The sequence below is a fragment of the Rhinopithecus bieti genome, unplaced genomic scaffold (genome assembly GCF_001698545.2).
Source record: "Rhinopithecus bieti isolate Rb0 unplaced genomic scaffold, ASM169854v2 scaffold_34818, whole genome shotgun sequence".
Lineage (NCBI taxonomy): Eukaryota > Metazoa > Chordata > Mammalia > Primates > Cercopithecidae > Rhinopithecus > Rhinopithecus bieti.
The window spans coordinates 1,933,600-1,960,243 of record NW_016815484.1 but is presented as its reverse complement, the minus strand read 5'-3'; the positions used below and the strand labels follow the sequence as shown (position 1 = coordinate 1,960,243).

Here is a 26,644-nt window from a genome sequence, read left to right as displayed (position 1 = left end):
AGCTGTGGGCCTTGGGCGAGTTCCTAAATCGTTCCATGACTCAGTTTCTTTATTTGTCAAATGGGGATAACAATAACGTCTCCATAGACCTGTTATGAGGTGATCCCTGAAAAGCTCTTAGCACAGCACCTGGCCGAGAAGGCAATCCGGGTTGCCCTCTCTTCTTGTGACTGTTTCTTAAGAGTAAGTTGCTGTAGAAGCTGGTACCCCACAGGTCAGACAGCACAGCGCAGTGGAAAGCTCAGAGGATGAGCAAGGGAGAGACCCAGATTTTAGCCCAGCTGTGTGACCTTGGACAGATAGCTTACCCAACTTCTTTTTTGTAAAATGAAGGACTTGGTTCGCTGATGGTTAAGGATTTTTTACTTTCTCAAACATTGTGCTTCTAAACCTCGTACAGGCTTCTAATTGAAATTGTTCTACCTTTAAGGCCCATTTGTCTCCTTTCTTTTTACGAAAGCCCAGGGCCAAGCATGTCCCAGGTATTTATTATATAGTTGCTGACTGATAAGAAGTGATTGTTGGAATGCTCTCTATTGGTCACTAGGAACAAACCTAGAATGTCTTTGGGCAGGATGAAAATCCAGTGGGAAGCTCTGGAAGTCAAGGAATATTCCCCCATCAGAAGCTGGTCTGGGGTTTCTCTGATAAATTTGGAAAGCTCAGTGGTTTTCTTGTTTTTCTACCTCTGCTAATCAGCCTCTCTAAACAGATAAGAAACCAGGAAAACCATTTAGCTATATAAATTCAATACATAACCTTGTTAATCATGTTGCTGAGGCCTGTGCCATGAGAGTTGGTCAGAGCAGTGGATGACTTTGCTTCTAAGTGCACGTGAAATGCCACCAAACTCACCTGCTGCCTGTGACTAATTCCCAACTTAGTCTTTCCAAGTCAGGAATAATCTCAGCTGGGATGTCACCTCTAATATGGCAACAAATGGTGGTGCAGCAAAAAATGATGATGAAACAATCTTTTTTCCCTTCCTCCTAAACTTCATCCACATAGACTATTGGACATTTGTAGAAATCCAGCACAAACACAGGGAGGGGAACAATACACACTGGGGCATGTTGCGGGGCAGGGTGAGGGAGAGCATCACGATAAATAGCTAGTGCATGTGGGGTCTAATACCTAGGTGATGGGTTGAGGGGTGCAGCAAGCCACTATGGCACGCATTTACCTGTGTAACAAACCTGCACATCCTGCACATGTATCCCAGAAAGAACTTAAAATAAAATTTAAAAACAAACAAATAAACAAAAAAGTGAACAAAGGAGGGAGATGCGGGTAGAATTTTAACAATATGCATAGCACTATTTTTATATTAGAGATTTCTAATATATGCTAATATAAATACACACAATATTAAAAATCATATTATACACACACATGAAAAAAGGTAATTTGGGAGTTTTGTAAGGGTGTGTATCATTTTCCTGTGGTTGCTGTAACAAAGTACCACAAACTAGGCAGCTTACAACAACAGAAATCTATCCTCCCTCAGTTTTGGAGGCCAGAAGTCCAAACTCAAGCTGTCGGCAGAACATGCTTCCTCTGAAGACTCTAGGGGAGGATTCGTTTCTGGCCTCTTCCAGCTTCGGGTGGTTCCAGGGATTCCGTGGCTTGTGGCTGCATCACTAAAACCTCTACCTCTCTTATAAAATGGCCTTCTCCTCTTCTGCTGTCTTCTCTTCTTCTGTGTCTTATAAGGACACTGGTCATTGGATATAGGGCCACCTACATAACCCAGAATAATTCTGTTGAATGATCCTTAATTACACCTGCAAAGACCTTTTTCCAAATAAGGTCACATTCATAGATTCTGATACATGGCCATATCTTTTGGCATATACATGGGCATAATTTATAGACAAGCAACCAGCATCTGCACTCCAATCCCATTCACTTGTGCTAAATCAGGGTACCCACTCCAAAAGCTGCCCCATCCTTGCCACTGAATTTCTGCCACTCTTTTGGTAGTAATTGATCAAGAAAGATGTGAGGATAAGAGTAAGACAGATCCAGGATCCCACTCGTCTTTAATAATGCTTGCCTCTGAATACAACACAGGATGCCACACCCTCCCCCCGGCACCCTTGGTTGACTGGGTTGGTGAGTCCCCCTAAAGATCCCTGAGAGGAGCACAGCAGGGTGGGGTGGGCCACACAGCAAGTGCTGCTTTAAAAAAACTTCCCCCAGGGTGATCCTACCACACAATGCGCTTCTCATCATTTCCCCATCGTCAGCGCAAAGCAAACCACTCAAAATACTTTTATTTACCCTATCAGTCAAAAAAACAAAAAAAAAAAAACAAAACAAAACTAGTTAGAGTTGTGCTTATATTTCTCAAGTGGATTTTTTATTGTTTTATTCATATTAGATGTTTGATACTAATCCACTGTTACATTTAATTTAAGTTTATAATTCTTCAAACACTGTTTTTTTAACATTCTAACTGAATTTTTAATTATGGTAAAATATATATAGTATAAAATGTGCCATTTTAACTATTTTTAAGGGTAAAATGTGGCATTACATACATTCACACTGCTGTGCAAACATTGTCACTATCTATTTCAGGAACTTTTTCATCTTTCCCAACTGTAACTCTATATCCATTAAATATTAATTAACTGTTCCCTCCTCCCTCAGCCCCTAGCAACCACCATTCTACTTTCTGCCTTTATGAATTTGACTACTCTAGGTACCTCACATAAGTGAAATCACACAATAATTTTTTTTTTTTTTTTTTTTTGACACAGAGTCTTGCTCTGTTGCCCAGGCTGGAGTGCCGTGGTGCAATCTTGGCTTACTGCAACCTCCACCTTCTGGGTTCAGGTGATTATCCTGCCTCAGCTTCCCAAGTAACCTGGGATTACAGGTTTGCACCACCATGCCTGGCTAATTTTTGCGTTCTTAGTAGAGACAGGGTTTCACCATGTTGGCCAGGGTGGTCTCAAACTCTTGGCCTCAAGTGATCCACCCGCTTTGGCCTCCCAAAGTGCTGGGATTACAGGCTTTCCTGTAATTTGAGTATGAGCCTCCGCACCCGGCCAATACTTGTTGTTTCACAACTGGCTTATTTCACTTAGCATAGTGTCTTCAAGGTTTCTCCATGTTACAGCTTATGTCAGAATTTCCTTCTTCTTTCAAACTGAATAACATTCCATTGTATTATAAACCTCATTTTGTTTATCCCTCTATCTGTCAACAGACACTTGGTTTGCTTCCACTTTTTGGCATTGTAAATTATGCTACTATAAACATGGGATCTACCCATATCTGCTCAAGTCCTTGCTTTCAGTTCTTTTGGGTGTACACCAGAAGTGGAATTGTTGGATCATATGGTAATTCTATGCTTAATTTTTTGAAGAACCACCATACTGTTTTCTACAGCAGCTGTACCATTTTACGTTCCCACCAGCAGTGCACAAGTGTTCAATTTCCCCAAATCCTGTCCAACACTTGTTATTTTCTGCTTTTTTTTTTTTAATTATAGCCATTCAAATGGATGTGAAGTAGTATCTTAATTTGGTTTAAATTTTAACTAAAAGAAAATGTATCTAGAAATAATAGATGACTCTCTCTGTGGTACTTTCTTTTGAAAACCATTTAGTATTTAGAAAAGCATAACACAGGAAAGGGTTTTGGTGTGTTTCATTTTTTTGTTGTTCTTTGAACTGACCAAAGATGTTAACACTTTTTTCACTTTTTCATTCAGACAGAAGTTATTATATATAAATGCATTGTTATCAATCTGATTTTTGCCATGGGACTTCCCAAATTATAACTTCTTTCTCTTGTAGTATCTGTTTATACCCTTCTTCAACCACCCCCAGTAATAAGTTTGAGGCTGAAGCCAAATGAACAATAAGCACCATCTCAGGCAGACAATGAATGAACCAGAATGGTGTCCTGAGCCCCTAAACTACCAGTTAGATGGTTCATGTAACCAACTCTAAGGGGCAGCTGTTTGGAGCCAGGGTTGGGCTGAAAAAGCCCTAATATAGGCATCTATCTAAACACCTCACTCCCACACCAACACACACACACACAAACGAAACGTTTTTAAAAGAAATGGAATTGTTTGTCGTCTTTTAGTTGTTTCCCCTTTTCATATTGGCCACGATGTTGTAAAGTCAATCAGGATGTTTTGGCTTTGAGCCCTGTAAACTCCGTGTCTTGCTCTGTTTCCTTGCTCATCTCAGATCTGCCAGGATCACAGCCATAAGTAGGACAAATGTTATCACATCCCTTACAATGACAATTCTTGGGCAGGAGGTCAATTGCTAGAGTTAGGTGGAAAACATTTTGGATTAGAATAAGAAACTGCCAAAAAGTTTTGTGTGTGAGCTGAGAACTTAAACTAGTAACTACATGAGAAAGACAATGAAGGTCATGGTTCCTATGGCATATAGGGTGAGCACAGAATTTAGAAGCAGAACCTGAGTTTGGTTCTCATCCTACCACCTGCTACAGACTAAGTGATTCAGTTTATGGTGGTATATTAATAACACTAAGAACTAACTGGGCTTTGGGAGAATCAAATGAGGTATTATATGTGAAATTTTCTTTGAAAATGTGATTATTAGTTTAATAATGAAATTAGGAATGGGTATAAACTACTAAACTCAAGAATTTTTTGATAATTATATGAGTATATATAGAGTTGGTTTTTTTTTTTTTTTGGCGGGGGGCGTGTAAAGGTGATTTGTTCACCAAGAAAAGTGTTTTTAGTAAAGCATAGATGTTAATCTAGATTGTGGCAAGGTGTCACACAATAGATTTAGCACTTAAGCAAGGAGTCTCTAGGACACACAGTAGAAAATGAATGAATCCATGAATGAATGGACAAGTGAGAGCCCAGGGCAGCTGAAGCCATGAAATGCTTTGGAAAGAGAAGCATGCCTGGGAAAAGAGAGTGGCTGCATCCTAAGAGCAGGATGAACACCATGGAAAACTTGAAATTGAAAACATCACAAATTTAATGAGAAAAAGTGCAACCCAAAGTGAAGAGCACCATGATAACAAAGGTGAGAAAAGATGCTCATCTCATGGCAGAGTCTTGTTACTGCGCAGTTATCAGAAAAAGTGAGCTAAGAGGTGTGAGGTGCTTATATTATTTAATCCTGATTACTAAATACTGAATGCATTTTCTTCAAAGCTCAAAAGGAGACAAAATGGAATGGGAACAAGGGGGAGGGTTGGGGGGAGGAAGGATACCCCGCATTGTCATATTCCATAGAGTGAGGTTTCAAAATATTATCTATTTCTCTTTTTGGAATCTTCCGTGCCTTTCCATTTCTAATGTATAGCTTTTACTTTCCTCAAATCAAACTCTGGATCTCTCATTGACTGAAAGCTGCCACCTGCCTTTTTTTTTTTTTTTTTTTTTTTTGAGACAAAGTCATACTCTGTCACCCAGGCTAGAGTACAGTGGTGCATTCATGGCTCACTGCAGCACTGACTTCCTGGGCTCAAGCAGTCCTCCCACCCCAGCTTCCAGAGTAGCTATGACTACAAGTACTCACCACCGTGCCTGGCTAATATTGCATATTCTTTTTGAGAAATGAGGTCTTGTTTTGTTGCCCAGGCTAGCCTCAAACTCCTGGCCTCAAGCAATCCTCCTGCCTGAGCCTCCCCGAATGCTGGGATTACAGGCTTGAGCCACCCACTGTGCCCAGCTGCTGCCACCTGTCTTGGTTAACTCGTTGAGTTCTGCCTCTTCTTAGCAGTTTTCACACAGATCTTTTCACATTCTGGGAAGGAAGTCTCTAGAAAACCCCACACAGATAGCCTCATTCCTCCACCCCCACTTCACTCCATGTAGACAATCAACTTTCAGTTTCTAACATCATGTTGAGTGTAGAAAAGAAATTGACCACCCAGGAGCGTGTCTGTGTGTCTCTGTGTTTTTGCATTTGTTGGGTGTGACACGAAGGCTGAGGAGAAAAGGAAGCATAACATTTCTATTTTCCCTTGTCAAAAGTATCTTTCCCAGACATCAAGGATTTTTATTTCAGACTTCAAATGTCCTTAGCAAAACAAAGTTTTTATTGGGGTATACATGAAAATAGAACAACCATAAGAAATAGTAGTTGAAATTTAGGTCTCTCTTTTAGGTTGGAGGAACAGAAAAAAATGAAAGAACTTATATTGTATTATGAAGTGTACATTAACTGTTAGCCTAAGAATCAAATGAGCCACTAATAAGATATCTATGAAAACATTTTTCAATTATCTATAAGTTCGTTAGCCAAATGTAAACTCCTGAAAAACTATTTTCTAATTTGGTATTTTCAGCTCATGCAGGCTGAGTGAATTATCCTAAACAAATGTAAGTTAAATTTGCTATAAAAATTATAAAATAGAATAAGAAAAATAAGTGGTTTTAGGACCATTTGTTGTTCTATACTATCTACATCTGAACTCTGTATTCTCTACATCCTATTGCCATTCTAATTCTATCCACATCAAGAACTCAAAAACATATAGCAATACAAACCTCAGAAACACCTAGAAAGTCATATATATTCATATGTATTATTTGCATTAGAGACAGGGTCTCGCCATGTTGCTCAGGCTGAACTCAAACCCCTGGGCTCAAGCGGTCTTCCCACTCAGCCTCATGAAGAGCTAGGACCACAGACACGCACTATCATGCCTGACTAGAAAGTCGTATTTAACTTCCTTATCCATTTATGTTCAAGCCCTCAGAGGCCATGGCAAAGTCAAAACTATTTGTACAGGAGCTATTTTGTAGGATAACCCAGAAGAGAATGTTGAAGGTTCAAATTTGTAGATTGATGATGATTGTCAAACTCCTGATTCTAAAAACAGGGGTACACAAAATCCAACTGATGCACATGTCTTATAGAGTATACAAGGCACCAGCATTTGGGGGTCAACCATCACCATCAAAACTTTACTACCTGCTGGCTATCTTGCTTCTTCTGCTCTAATTCACTCTGGAAGAGAGAACACAGTAGAGACAGGAGAAGGGTCCAGATCGTCAGTGCTCGGAATAACACCAGACCAGGAGATGATGCACAGAGACATCTGTGGAGGTTTTCTGCCAAGGTCTGAGGGGACCTGGTGGGGCACACACACCACCCAGAAAGTCCCCATTTAAGTCAGGTGTTTCTTTCCACACGACACCAATGCAACGCCATAGCAGACAGGGCATCGCTGACTGCTGAGGTTGTGGCAGCTCCATCTCCACCTTCACAAGTTACAGAAAAACATACAGGGGTTGTCACAATCAGTGCTACCACCGGTGCTTCCGCCACCAGCTCCTCCTACCCATGCCCTCCCCCAGAGCCTGCAGCAGAGGGCTCCTGCCCCAAGAACTTAATTTGCGGCGAGAGTCAAGTTCCCACATCCTGTTGAAGTAGGGGCCTGGTGCTCTCTCCAGCCTCAGAGGCTCAGCCCACTGGAATCCACCACAGCTCATTTGCAATGAAATAGATATTCTATTAGCAAGTGCTTAAATCACAACTACAGGTCAACAAAGGAGCTAAGAAAATCATCTTCTCCACTCCCATCTGTATGACCAAGCAAGGTGAAATTTAAGTAAACTCAGTCCATCAGCCAGTATGTTCAATGCATATTATGGAAAGAGATGTGCCAGGATCAGGGATGTGTTTGTTTGTTTGCCAGGGAGGGAACTGCTGTTGAGGAGGAAAAATAAAACAAGGTTCCTACTTTTACATCTCCTTGGGGAAACAGCACACATGTAAATTATAATTCATTAAGAATCTAAATAGGCCGGGTGCGGTAACTTGTGCCTGTAATCCCAGCACTTTGGGAGGCTGAGGCAGGTGGATCACCTGAGGTCAGGAGTTCAAAACCAGCCTGGTCAACATGGTGATACCCCGTCTCTACTAAAAATACAAAAATTAGTGGGCGTGGTGGTACATGCCTGTAGTCCCAGCTGCTCGGAGGCTGAGGCCCGAGAATCGCTTGAACCCAGGAGGCAGAGGTTGCAGTGAGCCAAGATCCTGCTACTGCACTCCAGCCTGGGTGATAGAGGAAGGCTCCATCTCAAAAAAAGAAAAAACGTATTTAAACAGTGTTAATGGGGACAGAAAAGATCCCTGCCGTTCTATTCTCTGTAGTGGAAATTGTTATCCACCATGCCTGTGAAGGGTCTTGTCAGGAGTACTGTATTTTCAGCCAGCAACCGTTAACTCTTAAGTTGGGGTAGTTTTTTTGATGTAATTTCTAGTAGTAAAGATTTTTATGAAAGTTTATTTTCAGATTGAAACCATTCCCTTTTCCAGGTTTCCTGGGTACAACAGACCAAGTCTCTTTAAAGAGAAAAGACTGTGTGTGTGTGCGTGTGTGTGCATTGTGTGTGTGTTGTGTGTGATGAGAAGGGATGGAGGGCTTACTCATGGGGGACTTATGTATTATTTTCTTTAATCTAGGCAATGCAAACCAGTAATGCAGAATCCTATTGCTCTATAAAAATTTGAATTGCCTGAATCTATTACAAATTTTTGCCAGTGTGCTTCCTGCCTCAAAGATGGTAAGTTTCTCCAGCTTAGGGGAGAACATTCTGTCTCTTCAATCTTTTTGTTACACCTCCTGGTCAGACCTTGGCAGAGCAGGTCCTAAGTTTGAGTAACAAAAGTCATCAGCCCCACAGAAGCTGGGTCTCCAACCAGAGCACCATCTTCATCTGCCATGGCTACAATCTCCAAAGCCTTAGGCAGGACGAGGGCTGGCTTCCTGGAACCTTTTCTCCTGTACTCATGAGTCACCTCACAGCCTCTTGTTGCCCTCTGATATCACTGTACTGGGGTCCTATTATGGGTAAGGATGGCAGTGGCAGAAACAAATTTTGTTCCATAAGAAGAACCAGCAGTTGAAACCGAATAAGTCATGGGTAACAAACGACTTTATCTCAATATAACAATAAAGAAACTCCACATATGGTAAAAAGTTATCAAAGATTTTTTGAAAAACCAATTTGGGTAAACTATTTTATTCATTTACTGCCTCCCTCATGATTAGAAGCATTACATACAATCAAATGAAGTCATTTTATTCCTTTTTTATGGGCTTTATACAGGGAAGAGTAACAGCAGCCACAGCAGAGATTAATTCTCCTCTTGCTTTAATTGCAAAAGTGACACAAACATATCTTAAGGAGGTAAAATCTGACTTCTAAGTCATTTTAAATTCATTAGTTACCCATGATTTATGTAAGTTTTATTTCTTTTGTATTTTAAAGAATATTCTAAAGATGAGACTTTCAAAGGTAGGCAACTTTAAAAACCACTGCTAGTAGTGGCTCATTTAGTTTCTATACAGTTATTTGTAGGTGTTAGAGTGTAGTCTATGGTAAAAAAAAAAAAAAAAAAAAAAAAAAAATTAAAATCTGACTTCCTGGTAAGTTAATTTCAGTAGTTCAAGAGCAATAGAATTAGCTCAGGGTTTCTCAACCTTGGCACTATCCGCATTTTGAACTGATAATTCTTTCTTGTGGGAGGCTCTCCTATAGGACAGATGTGCAGCATCCCTGGCCTCTACCCAACCCCTTCCCTGGCTGGTTATTTTAGTCAAAAATGCTTCCAGACATTGAAAAACATCCTCCAGCGGGGGTAGGGGGGGAATTCCCACTAGCACAGGTTAAGAACCACTAGATTAGTACAATATCCAAGAAATATTTAAAACCATGAGTAATATAACAATAAAACTAAAACAAAACAAAATCTTATTCCCAATAATAGAGATAAAATATTTTTAGTTTTCCACATGTAACTATGTAGGTGAACTAACTACAAAAGGGACAATTTTCTTTCTAGGAAAATTTCTAGGAAAGAAAGATGGGATGTCTGTCCTTCATGCCCTCTCAGCCTTTAACTGTTTACTAGGTTCATTACTTTTATGTAGATTGCTAAAACTGAAAAGATTTTCTGAAAGCTGGGGTTTTAACTGGAAATCTGGAGGATGTAACAAAAGCATTTTTGTTAACAGACATTTTCCCAAGGTCTGTGGCAAATGTAAAAGTTTATACCGTTGAAGATAGTGAGGAAGGGCAAAATATATGAGGGCTAAAGGAAATTAATTTCTATGAAGAGATTTTCTACTATTAAATCTGTGTTTGTGAGTAATCTGGACTAAGCATTATATGGATACATAGCAGGTAGAAATAATAACAAATTGCTTCAAATGGCTTTGGAAAAGATATTGCAAATGAAATTTTTGTTTTACTAAAACATCATAAACTCTGATGTCTTCCAGATTGTGAAATACCTCCTCTGATGAATAAGTAGAAGCCCAATCTTGATATCATTAAGTTAAAAAGATTCTGCAAATAACATGCACCGATATGGTCCAACTGGCAAGGGAAAAAAGTAGGGTTAATATTGAAAATATTTAACAACAGGAATTGGCATAGGTACAAACAATCAGAAATGGTTGCTGATCATACATCCACCTGTACTGATGTATATCTACTGAATATCAGTCCTAGAAAAAGACAAGGTGCAGAGTAGATGTTTCCATCTGTGTGAAAAGTGGGAAAAGGAAGGATGTATGTGTGTGAATATGTGTGTGTTTATGTTTGCATATGCATCGGTTAGCAGCATACATGGGAAACTGTTGACAGTGATTGTCTCTAGAGAGAACCAGGGAAGATCATCATGTAGTTTATTATTTAAGGAAGTTCAGCTTGAGATTAAAAAGTAACACTGCTAATCATTATTCCAGAACAACAGGTATGAACTCATACTGTACTGGTAAATGAGGGCATCAGCCTAACTGGGGAACTAACTTAAGGAGTTGTAGAAGGCTTACTTTTCACTCTATCACACACGAATATATTACCCCTACCCTTTTTTAAGTAAAAATAAAAGTACTAGAGAATTGAATAGATATTCAATCCACAATGAAATCAGAATGAGAGAATATCTATTTTAAAATCATTTTGCTTTTTCTATCATTATGATTAAAGAAAAAATCTACCTATTATTGTTACGATTAAGGATGAGTCTGGGTGTTGAACACTTTATCTACTAAACTTATTAACAGTGATCGTGATTAAACAATCTCTAAAGCTAAGAAGGCAATATTAGTGATCAGATAGTTGCAGAGTGCAGGCTACTGATTTGCCAGACATATTAGTGGCTAAGGAACTCTAAGATGTCCTGCATAGGAAATTGTTGCTCTTTCTTTCCCTGTCTTTCAACATCCAGTGACAAGTCTCACAGTGTAGGTAAACCAAACTTAAATATCGTAACTCTATTATGTTATTCAGGAGTACGTTAGTTCTAGCTACTTTAATTTAATTTTAAAATTGGGACATAACATTAATGATTGCAACTTCAGAATTTGGTCACCTAGAGAAAATAATGTTTTGTGACTAGCGAATTAGAAAAACAGAGATAGCAGGCAATTATTACATATATATTACAGGCAGTTCTTATCTAAGAACTTTACATGCCTTTACCCATTTAATCCTTATTTTAAAAGAAAAACCCTGTGAGCTATAGGTACTGTTATTATTCTCATTTTAAAGATGTAGAAAACTGAGCCTCACAGAGGATAAGTACCATGCTAGATCACGTGGTTAGTAAAGTGGCAAAGTCAAGGTTTGAACTCAAGTCATAACCCTAGAGTCTGTGCTATTAACTTTGACATTGCACTGCCTCCTGGGTCTGGGTTGGCAGCTGAGAGACTTACGTTCCAATCTAAATCTACCACTTCCATATTTTCTAAACCAAAACCAGGACATTGAGTTTGATAATGGGTTAGGGTATTTCATGGGTTTTCCTCCCATGAAATCCAAGGCATAAAATCGCCACGTAAGTAGGATACCACTTAAAACTCTTGCTTTCCATTTCCTCATTGATGCAGAGAGAGAAAGTACTAGAGAATGTCTAACATTTCACTTGATTTATAAAAATCAGAAATCCTCCAGTGTGCCAGGTACTCTTTAAAGTGCTTTACATATAGGAAGTTATTTACTTTTCCTAACAGCCCTATGGGTGCACATTATTATTCCCATTAGGGAGGTGAGAAAACTAAGCCCAAAGAATTTTGATGTCTTTTGTCCAAGGTTAAATAGCCAGTAAGATTCAAACCCAGGCCACCTGGTTCCTAAGTCTGTGCTCTTAGTCACTCAGCTATGCAGCCTCCTGTTATAAATCTAGAATATACATTATATGATATGGAATTATGTCTAGAATAAAAGACATCTTCCACAGAGACAGACTTCCTTCATTAGGGGGCAAATTTGTGTTCTTGGTACTGCCATAATTATGCCCTTTGTACTGACGTTTGGGGTCCTCTGCAACTCTGATCTCCCGGAGGGTTCAGGGAACAACCCATTCTCTCCTACTCCCTCCCCCAGCACCCAAATTCTCCCTTGTTCTGCTGTCTTCCTGCCTCTTGCCTTTGGGAATTATTTGAGGATTTGAGGAAGTCAGGGGTGGTAGAAAAGTGGCAAAGGGAGGAAAGGTAGAAAACAAGCAGTTTCCAACAACTCAGATAAGGGAGATAAATTAAAGGTACAAAATTCAAGCTGGAAATTGCTGCTGTTAGCTTTTCTGCTCCTGCCTAAATCCCTAGCCTTCCACCCTGCAAACACACATGCCCTACGGTTTGGTATGGAGAGAAACTCTTGCTGAGGGCAACATTTCTTGTAAAATCACTATGCACGGTATTCATCTGAGTGCCTGCCTTCATTCCCCAAGCATATATTAGAATCCTGAGGGAGCCAGGCCCTGGGCTAGGTGATGCCTGGATACAAAAAGAAATGAGGCAGTTTCTGGACTTCGGAGCCCCAGATACACCTGAGTTTGCCTGCCTGTGCTCACAGTTCCTAGAACTGTTAGGTAGCATATTCAAGGCCTTGAGTACGCTACTTAACAGTTCTAATAATAATTTCCATATATTGAACTCATATTGTATACCAGACGGGCATTTTACAAATTCCATGTTTAAAGCACATGACAATTCTGGCTAGGATTTAAACCCAGTTCTCATGCTTTTGCCATGCCATCCTCCTGCAGTTCCAGCCTCATTTTCCTTTCTTGTGAAATGGGGTTAAATAACATCATTCTTTTAGAACTACTGTAAGAATAAGATGGGACGATATAGAACTAAGCACATATATTTACCCCCCACTAAATGGTAGTTCTCATCACTCTAACAGGAAATAACATAGGGGCTTTAGAAGCACCTGAAGTGTGCCATGAGTCAGGAGGTGGGAGTAGCCTTCCCAACCAGAGGGATCTGGTTTTGCACCTTGAAAGATAAAATGTGCCTGGGTATGGGGCAATGAAAGGTGGGGGATAAGTAGGAAAACATGTTACGGGTGAATTTTAAAGCATGAAAAGGGAAATTGTCATGGCCACATTGGTTAACTTCCGTGAATTTTTTAAAGTCTCCAATTTTCAAGTATTTCTAAAAGAACTAAAAATTTAAACTCTTTGCTTTCAAGACAAAGAGCAAACACACCATTAATTTTCCCAGGTAAAATGGGATTACATTCACAGAGAAAAGTGAATACCTATTATCTTTGCTATGTAATACCTTAATTCTAGACAAGCAGGGGGGACCCAGTAAAAGGACTGCTGAGAAAAAGGGATGACTGTGGAAAGAAAGGTCTGGAAATAAGACTGACAGCCCGTCCCTATTACCTCTTCCTTATCTTCCCCCTTGTGCCTCCAGAGCATGACCTCTAAACAGAACAATTCTGAAAGCGAGTACACTCGCCTGCTAGTATGGATACAGGTGAATCATTAGTGCTAAATAATTACAAATAAGTAGAAGAAGTCATTTTATTACTTACTTATAAAAATGAGCAAGGTTTTCCCACCACATCTCCCTGTTAGCAAACAGAACTTAAATGTGGATAAAATGAAAAAAAAAAAAAAAGAAACTCATGCAAACCACAGAGATGTATGTTAAACATGGCATGCTGTGTAAAGCACACAGCTTCAATTTACTGAAGAACTTACTTACTTTCATTTTTTAAAGGTAGTTTCTACTTAAGAGTCTCAATTATAAAATATGGAAGAAATCCTTTTTTAGTCACTTCCATATTTTTTCAAGTGAAACTTTAAAAATAAATAATACCAAGTTAGAGTAAATCCAACAAGATATCTAGAGAAACAGTGAGAATAAAGAAAGGATTTGTTTCTTAAGCAAAAATAAGCAAGTCAGTCTGAGATAACCAAAAGAAAAGTATATGCACAACCATAGCCTTCCCCTTTCAAGAAACTCTCGCAATTTATTTTGCCAGAGAGGAAGAGAAATGTTACAATATCTTGCTAACCAATCAGCAACACTGCAGGCCTCAAACCAGGAAGCTCTTTAAGGTATAGTATTTTAAACTGTGCAAGTAAGACTTTTGTCTCTCAGCTAGTTTTTGTTCCCTATGTTTGTAGGATGCAAAGCCAGATGTAAAGTCCCTCATGGCGAAATTTAACACAGGGGGCAACCCGACAGAGGATGTCTCAGTCAATAGCCGACCCTTCAGAGTCACAGGGCCAAACTCATCTTCAGGAATACAAGCAAGAAAGAACTTATTCAACAACCAAGGAAATGCCAGCCCTCCTGCAGGACCCAGCAGTGTACCTAAGTTTGGGTCCCCAAAGCCACCTGTGGCAGTCAAACCTTCTTCTGAGGAAAAGCCTGACAAGGAACCCAAGCCCCCGTTTCTAAAGCCCACTGGAGCAGGCCAAAGATTTGGAACACCAGCCAACTTGACCACCAGAGACCCCGAGGCAAAAGTGGGATTTCCGAAACCTGTAGGCCCCAAGCCCATCAACTTGCCCAAAGAAGATTCCAAACCTGCGTTTCCCTGGCCTCCTGGAAACAAGCCATCTCTTCACAGTGTAAACCAAGACCATGACTTAAAGCCACTAGGCCCGAAATCTGGGCCTACTCCTCCAACCCCGGAAAATGAACAGAAGCAAGCATTCCCCAAATTGGCTGGTGTTAAAGGGAAATTTATGTCAGCATCACAAGATCTTGAATCCAAGCCCCTCTTCCCCAAACCTGCCTTTGGCCAGAAGCCACCCCTAAGTACTGAGAACTCCCATGAAGATGAAAGCCCTGTGAAGAATGCGTCTCCATCAAAGGGGTCCCCAGCTCCCCTGGGAGTCAGGTCCAAAAGCGGCCCTTTAAAACCAGCAAGGGAAGACCCGGAAAATAAAGACCATGCAGGGGAGATTTCAAGTTCGCCCTTTCCTGGAGTGGTTTTGAAACCTGTTGCGAGCAGGGGAGGCTCAGGCCTTTCCAAAAATGGTGAAGAAAAAAAGGAAGATAGGAAGATAGACGCTGCTAAGAACACCTTCCAGGGCAAAACGAATCAGGAAGACTCGGCCTCAGGGGCTCCTCCTTCCAGGTTCCCTAAGGCCCCTTCTAAGTTGACAGTGGAGGGGCCATGGGGCCAAAGTCAGGAAAAGGAAAAGGGAGACAAGAATTCAGCCACTCCAAAGCAGAAGCCATTGCCTCCATTGTTTACCTTGGGTCCACCTCCACCAAAACCCAACAGACCACCAAATGTTGACCTGACGAAATTCCTCAAAACCTCTTCTGGAAACAGTGAGTTCTTTTCTCATTTGCTATTCAGTATGGGTTACTCCAAGGCAGAGAATGTTTTAGCTTCTGGGGAAAGTTTCATAAGGAGGAATGATTCTGTATCTGGTACTCATATGTGTATAATGAATTTTCTTTGTCTTGTTTTTTTCTTTCATGTGGGAGGCCTGGGAAAGTAGGAAGTCTTCATTCTGTGAGAAAATGCCGTGGTCAGCTGGGGTTTTGTTGGGGGAAGGGAGAGGCAATGCATCCAATTCATTGATACGTGGCTTTGCTTAATGATAACCATTTCATTTACTTCCTTTGTTGGGTTTCATTTCTGTTGAATGAGACTGAGGTATGTTACCCATCAACACAGAGGAGTTAGACAGAAAATGAGCTACCCTCTAGGTCAGTGGTTCCCAAAGGGGGCAATTTTGTCCCCTAGGGGACATTTGGCAATGTATGGAGGCATTTTTGATTGCCACAACTGGAGGGTGCTACTGGCCTCTAGTGAGTAGAAGCTAGGGATGCTATTGAAGATCCTACAATGCCCAGCACAGCCCCACAACGAAGAACTATTCAGGCCATAATGTCAATAGTGCAGATCTGACAAGCCCTTCTTTAAGTGGCTGCAAATATCCACACAATTCATCATGTTTCCCGAGCCCAGTATTCAAATGAGAAAGGAACAGGACTCATGAAATTCACATTTTAGCTATTTTCTATTTCTCAGTATAAAGTTTTCTGAACTTTTCTGATTCATAAAGTAATATATAGTTAGGAAAATGAGCCAGACAAAGGAGTACTTTCCTTTCCTTTCAGGTAAATAGTTTAAATTTCTACCAGAGATGTCACTGCAATTCTCTGGGATGTGGTACTGAGTGACTGCATGACAGAAGCTCACACATGCCTGAGATGATTAATATTTTAGGTAAATGATGTGCAATTGTTGTTTATTGTGAGGGGGGAAAGAGGTGCCTACAAGTGACCACACTACTCTTAGTCACATCTTTCTCCTTACGAAAGTATGGTCTAGTTAAAGCAGTTCTAAGCCTAAAGGTCATTTTTAGTTTTTGCACTGTAGAAACATCTTGTGATGTTATCTTCCTGAGATCAGTATTCTCCTTGTTTGTAAACAGTTTAGTGATCAAGTCCTCTGCTAATTCAAACACACAGAAAGCAAGTTTGGAATGATCCCATGACCATCTGTCTTCCAGAAAGGTTCATCCTTGTTTCACATTGCGTCTTCTCCTCATCTGTCATTTTGTTTCAATACTGGTTCATAATTCAGAACAGTTATTTTTGTGAGACTTTCTAAAAGGTCCCTTATTTCTCTTATTTCTTCACCTCAGATAAAAAATTAAGTATTATAACCTCCATTTTATGGCTGTGACTTCATGCCAGGGAAGGAGTTCTGATGTTAGGCAGAGATCCCTGGGAACTTTCTTCCATCTTTGTTTCACTCCAGCTCCAGTGCGGGTGGTGGCAGAGCACGGTGGTAACACACGTTGCCTGGTGTCATGCTTTTCAGTGAGTTTCCACAAATGCTAACCAAGTCCTCTTTCTGACTCTGAAGGCCCAACAAGGTCTGATTTTTAGTGAAGTAAAGCTACAAAGACCCAGGCAGAACTGCAGAGCAGATGGAGTTTATCCTTGTTCTCCTTCTCCTCTCCTTTCCAATCCTCCCTGGCTCCTGAATGCCCGCCTGCTGTTGGTAACCCATGCCACAGTTCACATTTTAAATCTTGTCATCAGTGTAACCCCCTTAACATCTGGTGCCTCAGGATGTATTATGCTCCAAAATGTATCCTGTTCTTTCTTCATTCACCTCTTCCACAAATCAGAACTCAATCCCTCTTAATCTAGATTGACCTCACATGACATCTGGATTAAGCAATCTGATTCATAACTTTAAACTCTGACTAATATCCTTTTAAAGCATCCACCTTTTAAAAAAGTATTTGAATTCTTTTATATTTTAAGTAGAAATTACATTCTGACTGAGAAAGCAGTAACTGTAAAATGGTGTACAGTGAAGCTACCTTTAACCCTTGTCTGCCACTTTCTGGGTCTTTCCAGCCCCTGCCCCATAGAAACCACTCTTCTTAATTTCTTATATGTCCATCTGAAGTTTCTTTATGTTCACATAAGCAAATACAAACATAAATACTACCCCCCACTGGCTTTTTACTCAAGAAATAGAATATTATGTGCAATGCTCTGATCCTTGTTTTTTTTTTAATAAATAAATCCTGTATATCTTCCTACATTTTAATAAAGAGTAATTGATTGTTCTTTAGAGCTGTATAATACTTCAGTAAATGGGTGACAAGCTTAATCGATTTAACAATTCGTATTGTTTCCAAAAAAACAACACTGCAGAAAATAAACTGGTGTTTGTGTCATAAAGTAAACATTTATTTTCTGAATTCTCTGAACACAAAATTTTTTAAGTCAGGTCTGCCTACTCTTGATCCTGCCACTGCTATTTTTCTTAAGCAATGATAGAATACTAAGTAATTTACCATTTCATTTAGGAAGGTTAAAATATATCAGAATTAGAAAGTATATATTCATTTTATATAACTGGGTAAGCAAGATAAAGAAAAGAATTAAATTTCTGTTGTAGCAAAATTTTTTTAAATTCTGAATTCTATTTTTTATAATTCTGGAGTACGTAAGTAGAAAATAAATAATTATTAAATGATTAAATAATATACATATACATAAATAGGTGGTATATTGCACATATAGTCTTTAGATGTGAAAATTCTTTATTAAGTGTAATTATCACCCCCATTTCACAAGTGAGTGTTGAGATGTGACATATCCAAATCACACATCTGAGGCTAAAATCCAAGTCTCCAGATTGCAAGTTTAATACTTTCTCCACATACCATTGTGCCCCTGTATGTATGTTTGCATGTTTGTGTTTAAAGCATAGGTGTATTATTTATTTATATTGAATATATATGCAGATACTCCTTGACTTATCATGGGGTCACATCCTTATGAACATTCATAAGTTAGAAATATTATAAACTGAAAACACATTTAGTATACCTAACTACCAAATGTCATAGCTTAGCCTAGCCCACCTTAAACGTGCTCTGGACACTTACATTAGCCTGCAGTTGGACAAAATTATCTCACACAAAGCCTATTTTATAATAAAGTGTTGACTATCTCATGTAATTTATTGAATACTGTACCATGGTTTCTACTGAATGCATATTGCTTTTGTACCATCATAAAGTCAAGTAATTGTTAATTTGAACTGTCATAAGTAGGGCACCATCTGTGTATGTATACATATTATCACAAATATATACATATTATTTTAACTTTTTTCAAAGGACTTTCAAAATGTTTATGTCTTTTAATACGTATAATGTCCCGTGAAATAGATAGAGCAGCTTTAATGAACCCATTTTAAACCGATGTGCAGAGTTTCCAGGTTATCCATTACTAATGTTATTAATGGTACAGAGCCTAACATGAGAGTGTTTGCCATATAATGCAGACTTCAAAGTCAGTAGACCTGGGGTTTAAGCACGACTAATGCATTTACTAGCTGCGTGACCTTAGCTTTACCTCTTTTGGTGTATGTCTTTCTTCATTTGAAAAAATGAATATAATACCACCTACTTTGCCAGCACATTATAATCACTGCATGAGATTTGTTGTAAGTGCTTAATAGAGCATTTGACATATAATAATATCAAAATAAGTGAGCACTATCTATAATTTTATTACTTTTATTAGCATGAAAATTTTATTAACAGACCCATGATGCTTTGATCATTTTATATTATAAATCATTTTTATATTATATTATATTATTCTAGGAATCATTAAACTGCATTTTACTTACTTGTTTGTAATATGTAAATGTATTTGTGATTTATGATGCCAGAGTCAAACAATGGTTGTTGGAAGAGAGGTTTCCCACCGGATGTCCAAGAAAGTTCTGCCCTCAGATGCCTCCTTCCCCACAGCAAAGGCTGGTAGAGAGCAGTAGGCGGCACCCGGGTGGCACTAGGTCACAAGTGCCCCCAGATTTTGGCATCTCCTACTGACTGAAGCCAAGGGAAGGCATCTGACTCAGCCAAGCAGAGGTGGAGAGGCTGCAAAGCCAGCACAGATGACTGTCATCCCAAGACACTGGTATTATCAAAGGCAATTTTCGAAGGTCATTGTTTCCAGAGTGCATTTGCTTTCCCCATTACCTGTCAACCTGGAAGAAATAAATAAATGTGGCCAATGAATTTGCTATGGATTATGATCGGCCACAGCTGCTTAGATTGGCCACTTCCAGGGAAAATGCTTCTGAGTGTGCTGCTACACACCCTCAAATTTTTTGAGATTGGAGTTTTTATGCCAACTCCAACAAAAAATGCCCTAAACACACCTGACTAGGCATGAATTTTCATATAACAGGGCTTCCAGATAAATTATTTGCTGCCTGGTATAATTAGAAAATTTATTTATTTGCTTGTAAGAAAATGGGAAAGAAGAGAGAGATTCTATGCTTTAGAAAAAATGAGATTCTATTACTAAATATTTATTCACTAAGATTTAATAGATACTGATGGGAGCAAAATGAAATGCTTTGCTAAGTGAATGTGGAGACTCCAAAAAGACTATTTTTTGTTGTTAAAAGTATTTATACTAGCATTCAAATTAACGAAGATTCATCTAATAACTCTATATGCCTTTTAAACTAATACTATTTTCATAGCCTTCTACTTCATTTCTTGCTTTCCACGTTCCCATCCAATTCCTTAAACCTCTTCCCCAGATATACCCTCCATCTCATATCATCTTTGCCCAATATATTAACTGTTAAAAATATTCATCATTTATTGAGGACTTGCTATATACCAGATACACATTATGCTGTTTATTCCTCTCAAGCCATGAATAGGAATTCTATGAGGAAACCAAAGCTCAGAGAGGTTTGGGTAACTTGCCCAAAGGCATAACATGACTAAACAAGGTGTGGGTCAATCTCATGTCTCTCTGATTGCACAGACTTTGTTCCCACCCGCATTCCACCTCGTTGTGCTAGGTGGCCTCTCTTCAAACATAGAATATCACAAGACAATGAATCAAGCATAAATGAAACCCCCCAAATCCTCATTCCTCTCCCTTTCTGTGGCCTTTGGTTGAAACATGCCTTTTGTTTGTTGTCTGTTTTGTAAATACCACTCTAAGCTCCATGAAGACAGAATCCAGTCTGCTTGCCATTCTCTCATTTGGAGTACAGAAGTAATATACATTTTTGTTAGCTTCTCAAGTTTATTCTTTCACAGAATTCTATTTAACCAGGCCGGGCACAGTGGCTCATGCCTGTAATCCCAGCACTTCGGGAAGCCGAGGCGGGCAGATCACCTGAGGTCAGGAGTTCAAAACCAGCCTGGCCAACATGACGAAATCCCATCTCTACCAAAAATACAAAAATTAGCCAGGCGTGGTGGTGCTCGTCTCCCAGCTACTCAGGAGGCTGGGACAGGAGAATCACTTGAACCCGGGAGGCAGAGGTTGCAGTGAGCCAAGATTGCACCATTGCCCTCCAGCCTGGGTGACAAAGCAAGACGCTGTTTCAAAAAAAAAATTCTATTCAACTAGAATTTATGTGCTCCCAGATTTTGTTCAGTATTAGGTTTTAATACTCTATAGCTTAGCAATTGTTTTAACACAATAGATAACCCCTGCCAATAGACTTGTACTCAACTGAATGGGGCTTGGACACAAAACAACTGTTATAACAGAGGGTCTATCTTGCAGATCGATTTAGCTGCTTTCTTTGTTAAACTGTAAGCTTGACTCTAACATGTTGCTTTTCTGATCATGAAGCTAAATTTTTTTTTCCTAAGAACAATTTAAGGTTACAAAAGATTAACTATTTTTTAAAAAATAAAAAATATCAAAATATTCTCTGAACTAACCTTTCCTTTGCTTCCTTTTGGGTTCTGAGCCAGTTCTAACAGAAAGGGCTTCTTCCCATGTGTCAACACAATGCTTCACCAAAGTTCGGGTTCATAAGAACCCCTGGCCTGACTATTGGTTTGCACGTAGGATTTAGTAAAAACCTGCTGGGAAATATTCACTTCAACCCTTTTTTCTAGTCTTGTTCTTAATACTGGTGAGAAACCAAGACTGATTTTTTCCATGTGTGAGCTATAGGAATGATCAGTTAAGCCCCTTGACAGCAACAGGTGTAAAGCCAGGGCCCCAGAGGGCATTAACAAAAGACTGATGGTCCCCTCCTCATCTGTGTATGTATCATTTTAACTAATCCAGCCTACAACAACTTGAAACCAAAAGGTGCTTGGGCTATTTTCACCAGCAAGTAACTTGTTTCCAGGAGTGGGTAAGTTTTTCCTTCACAGGCCTCAAAGCCATCACCTTTCTTTTTCCTCTCATTCTCCTTTTATATGTACTCTCTTAACATGACCTTATTAGATATTTACATATTGAAAACTGTTTTATATCAGCATGTGGCAGTATTTTGCAAATTGTTGCTCTTAGCCACCACAGGAAAAAGGGATTCCATGTTCACATTTTAGAAATGCAGTGGTAAGTGCTTTTCTTTCAAGATTTCTCCAAGTATTAATATGCCACTGTGCACTGGGAATGTAAGAACACAATACAAAAAGAAAAGATCCCAGGATACTTTGACTGAAACAGCTCATAGACTGGACTATTACAGTACTCTGAATCACTGGAGGCAAAGCTCTCTCATACATAGACTGGAATTGGGAGTTACTCAACAGTGTAGTTCAGCTTTGGGGTGCCCTCAACACACCCTGCACACTCATTGTCCCAGGGCCTGGTGCACACTTTGTGGCTGGTGTCACTCTTCTTTTTACTCCAGCCCGAGCCCAATTTATTTCACCCACCCTCCTTAATCCCTGAAAAAGAGGTTGTCCAGAAGACCTCCAGGGCTTCTTCCTCCTAGTGCACATTGAAATGTCTGAGGAACCCACTTACTGTTAATCAGGCAACTTACCTAGGTTTAAGCATAATAGAAATGCCTCAGAAAGACTCTCCTCCCTTAACCACACTGTCCCTGGTCAAATTTTATGAACTACTCCTATTAATCTTCCCTCTTGGAAACTTCTCTCTTCTGCCCTTCTAAGATAAGCCAGCAAACAAACTATTCCCAGTTGTTTCCTATCCCAGAAGCATTCCCTGGTCTTTTTTAATACAAGATTTCCTTCCTTCCTTCCTTCCTCCCTCCCTCCCTCCCTTCCTTTCTTCTTTTCCCTTCCTTCCTTCCTTCCTTTCTTTTCTTTCTTTCTTTCTTTCTTTCTTTCTTTCTTTCTTTCTTTCTTTCTTTCTTTCTTTCTCTTCCTTCCTTCCTTCCTTCCTTCCTTCCTTCCTTCCTTCCTTTCTTTCTTTCTTTCTTTCTTTCTTTCTTTCTTTCTTTCTTTCTTTCTTTCTTTCTTTCTTTCTTTCTTTCTTCTTTCCTTCCTTCCTTCCTTTCTTTTTCTTTCTGTCTGTCTTTCTTCTTTCTATCTCTCTTTCTTCTTTCTTTTTTTTTTTTTTTTTTTGAGACTGGGTCTTTCTTTGTCACTCAGGCTGGACTGCAGTGGCACAATCATAGCTCACTGCAGCCTTGAACTCCTGGGCACCAATCCCTCCACTTCAGCCTCCCGAATAGCTGGGACTATAGTCACGTATTGTCACGCCCAGCTTTAATATTTTTTAAAATTTTTTGTAGAGGCAGAGTCTTGCTTTGTTGTCCAAGCTGGTCTAGAACTCCTGACCTCAAACAATCCTCCTGCCTCAACTTCCCAAAATGCTGAGATTACAGGCATGAGCCACTGCACCCAGCTAATGTTTCATTTGTATAAGCAATCTACATGGTCTTTATTTCAAGATTCTGACATTTAAATTTACTGTGGAGAAGTATGCAGGCAACCTAAATTTCCCTCTTTGAAAATGATTTGCTTTTCTGCCTGGATTTCCAAAGAAATCTTTGTCCCTAAGGTTAAGAATCTTAGCCAGGATACGCCTGTGTCAATCATTTTATCAGTATTCTCTCAGGCTCTCAGGAATTTGCTGTGCTATATGAATGGGGTCACACTAGTTCTTTTGATCTGGCTGAAGGATGACAAGTGCATCTGCAAGTTCTAATCCAGTGTGATAAATTTGCCTTCCCCTCAGAACTGCGATTTGAGTTCTGAGTGTGGCTTTGAATCCACTCTTCTGTGGCATACATATTAGCTGTGCTGGCCTCCAGGGCAGTCCTTACTGGGGACCCAGATTCCGTTCCGTTCCCTGAGATCTCATTCAGTGCCCTGTACCGGGGCAGGGCCAGCCCTGGCAGCTCATCCCCCTCCTGCCTCTCGTGTGATCCTGTTGTGGTATTTAGGACTTTTGTGCTGAAGGATTTTCCTTGACCTTCCCAGGCTGCTCCCTCACCTTAGAGTTTGCTTCTCCAACCTGTAGTGTATTAGAGAGAATGCACAGGCTTTTCTAGAACCACTGTCTTCCCCCAGTATTGCTTCTGGACATAGAGAACAGGTGGGAAGGTTAGCTTGCCTCCGGTGGCATCAGAACCTTCTGTTTCTTCCCTTAGCCACCGCTTTTTGAAGTTTACGCATGATATTGTCTTCCCTTTCTTGTGAGGTGACTGCTAGTGAGTTTTAGATAATGTTTGCCTTGACTTATTTTGTTTTTTACTATTTTTACTTGGGAATTGGAGGAGGGACACTCTGAGATTTCCCATCCTCATTTTTAAATACCACTAAATATTTAAATTATAGTCTAAGGATCAACATTTCCAAAAAGATCATCGATTTACCCCTTCACAAGGCAGATAGCAAGATGGCAGAACTATTAATAACATGCAATGAGTGCCCGCCCCAAGCCTTGTTCCATGCTCTCTGGACCATGATCACTGATCAAGGACACTCAGGTGTCCTCTAACCCCTCCCCAAGTCTCCCACTCTGAGGAGTCTTGTGGACATGAGACATTCCCAGTGGGGTATGAGGAAGATCCAGGGCTGAATGCCTGGACTGTGATAGAGCCTGCCCTCTCCTAATCTGCAGATGCCTTGAGGGCCATCATTGTGTAAGCCTTTAATCAGCCAATCCACTTAGAGGAGAAGGTGAACAGAACACTGGATGGGAGAGTGAGCCAGGACAAGGAGAAGGCCTCTGGAGCTGGCCTGTGAGAAAGGCAGATTCCTCATCTTCAGAGACTTTGCCATTGAAAAGTTTCCTTGGCATATTTAGGGTCCTGGTTCCCTGCTGCATACTCAATTTGACCTTCAAGATTCTTTCTGCTCAGGCACCAGCTATTCCTTTAATATTAATTTTAGCTCAACAATAGTCCACACTTATCATTTAGTTTACAGGGAAGAGTTTCCTTAATATAGTTATACTCACCCTGCTTTTAAGTTATACTCACCTAGCATAACTTAAGGCAATATGCCATGATTTGCCCTTGTTATAAGAACTCCTCCTGCGATCAAGAGGCTAAAATAATATATGTTTAAGCATCTCAAAAAATAAGAAAATATTGTCCATTCAACTGGCATTGTATCAACTTTAGTAGCATAAAAGAAGATATGACCACTTGTAATATAAATAAATGTTTTCACAGTTGCTGAAATAAATAAAATGTAAAATACATTGCCCTCAAATAAAGTATGAGATGCATTGTGAGATGATTTACCTAATTTGATCAAAATTATACAACCCCTAAAATATTTTTTTTTTTTTNTCTCGGCCTCCCAAAGTGCTGGGATTACAGGCTTGAGCCACCGCGCCCGGCCTACAACCCCTAAAATATTAAAAGCATTAAAATGAAATTATATAATTTACTTCAGAAAAGGAGAATGAAAAGAAATTTTAATAAAATACAAATACATATGAGTATAATAATTAAAAATAATAAAGGCTCTTTCTGATTTACTTTCAATTGTGTATACACGCATCAAATGTTTAGAACTAGCTAAGAATATCGGACAAATGTATGTGTTATGATTCAGTCTGCAGGAGATGCCTTGTGTCACACAATCTGCTAAAACAATTTCCAAGCCAAGTCAAATAAAATCCTTTTATAAGTGATTAGATGATGAATACACTTTTGCCTTTAAAGGCTTCTTCTTTGCCTTGATTAAAACGATTTCTGATATGATGAGTTTCTATGCTAAAAGAATGTCTTTGTTCATGCTTTTTGTTTTCAAAACAAAATGAAATTGACTTATCTAACAAAAGAAAATTCCAGCTATTGGAAAACAAAATTATGCCTCATGAGCAAAATCCAGCTACCTATTTTACAAAATATTGGAAATGTTCTATCCTTTCAGACAAGGCACAATAATGACAGTTAATGGTGTGGCTTTAAAGTCCAGGGAATCATGTAGAGCAATAGATTATTTGTTTTTCTAGCATCTGAGGAATAAGGGAGAGAAAAGAGTTAAAAAGCTGGAGACATTTAACTGCTATATTAACCATTAGTAAAGAGATAAGAAATATGTCTCTCTTTGTTTAAATTGCCACCAAGGGGGAAGGATTATACTTCATTCTGTCTGGCATATCAAAGGTAGAAAAAAACATCTAGAACACTCAATACAAATAGATGTTATCAGGAAAAAGTAACCGAAGATGAGACATCTGGTTATAGAAAAAAATCAAAGCCAAAAACCATATGAGGTTTCCTTCTCCCCAAAGTAGGAACCTACATTGTAGAATCAGCTGTTTGTATTTATTATAACAGTCCACATCTCTCTGCAGCTGCATGACTGCACACCACAACGACTTTTTCAGCCCTGAACCTGGCAACAGAGCCTGTGTGTTTCCAGGGGTGGCAGTAGGTCTATTGAAGTAAAGAGAGACATGCTTCTGTTATCTTTTCTTGTTTTTCTTATAATTATCAGAAGAATAAAACAGTTCCCCTAGTTTTTAAAAGCAACCTGTGTGGTGATATGATTAGTTACAACCAGGCAATTAAAAGTCTGTCCCCCAAAAATGGCAAAGCAGATAAATATCTCAGACATCCACACCATGTTTGAGCATTTGTCTTATTCTGGAATAGAAGGTAATCGACAATTATTAGGTGGAGAAAGAAACCTGGATTTGA

The 26,644-nt window shown here is 39.5% G+C and overlaps 1 protein-coding gene across 1 annotated transcript in view; it reads left to right on the top strand.

Moving 5' to 3' along the window:
- Positions 1-26,644, top strand: part of FYB1 (FYN binding protein 1) — a 167,621-nt gene that overhangs the window by 53,500 nt on the left and 87,477 nt on the right. The window contains exon 3 of the mRNA XM_017853230.1: positions 14,406-15,567. Coding sequence (XP_017708719.1) covers positions 14,406-15,567 — 1,162 coding nt within the window. The remainder of the gene's footprint in view (positions 1-14,405; positions 15,568-26,644) is intronic.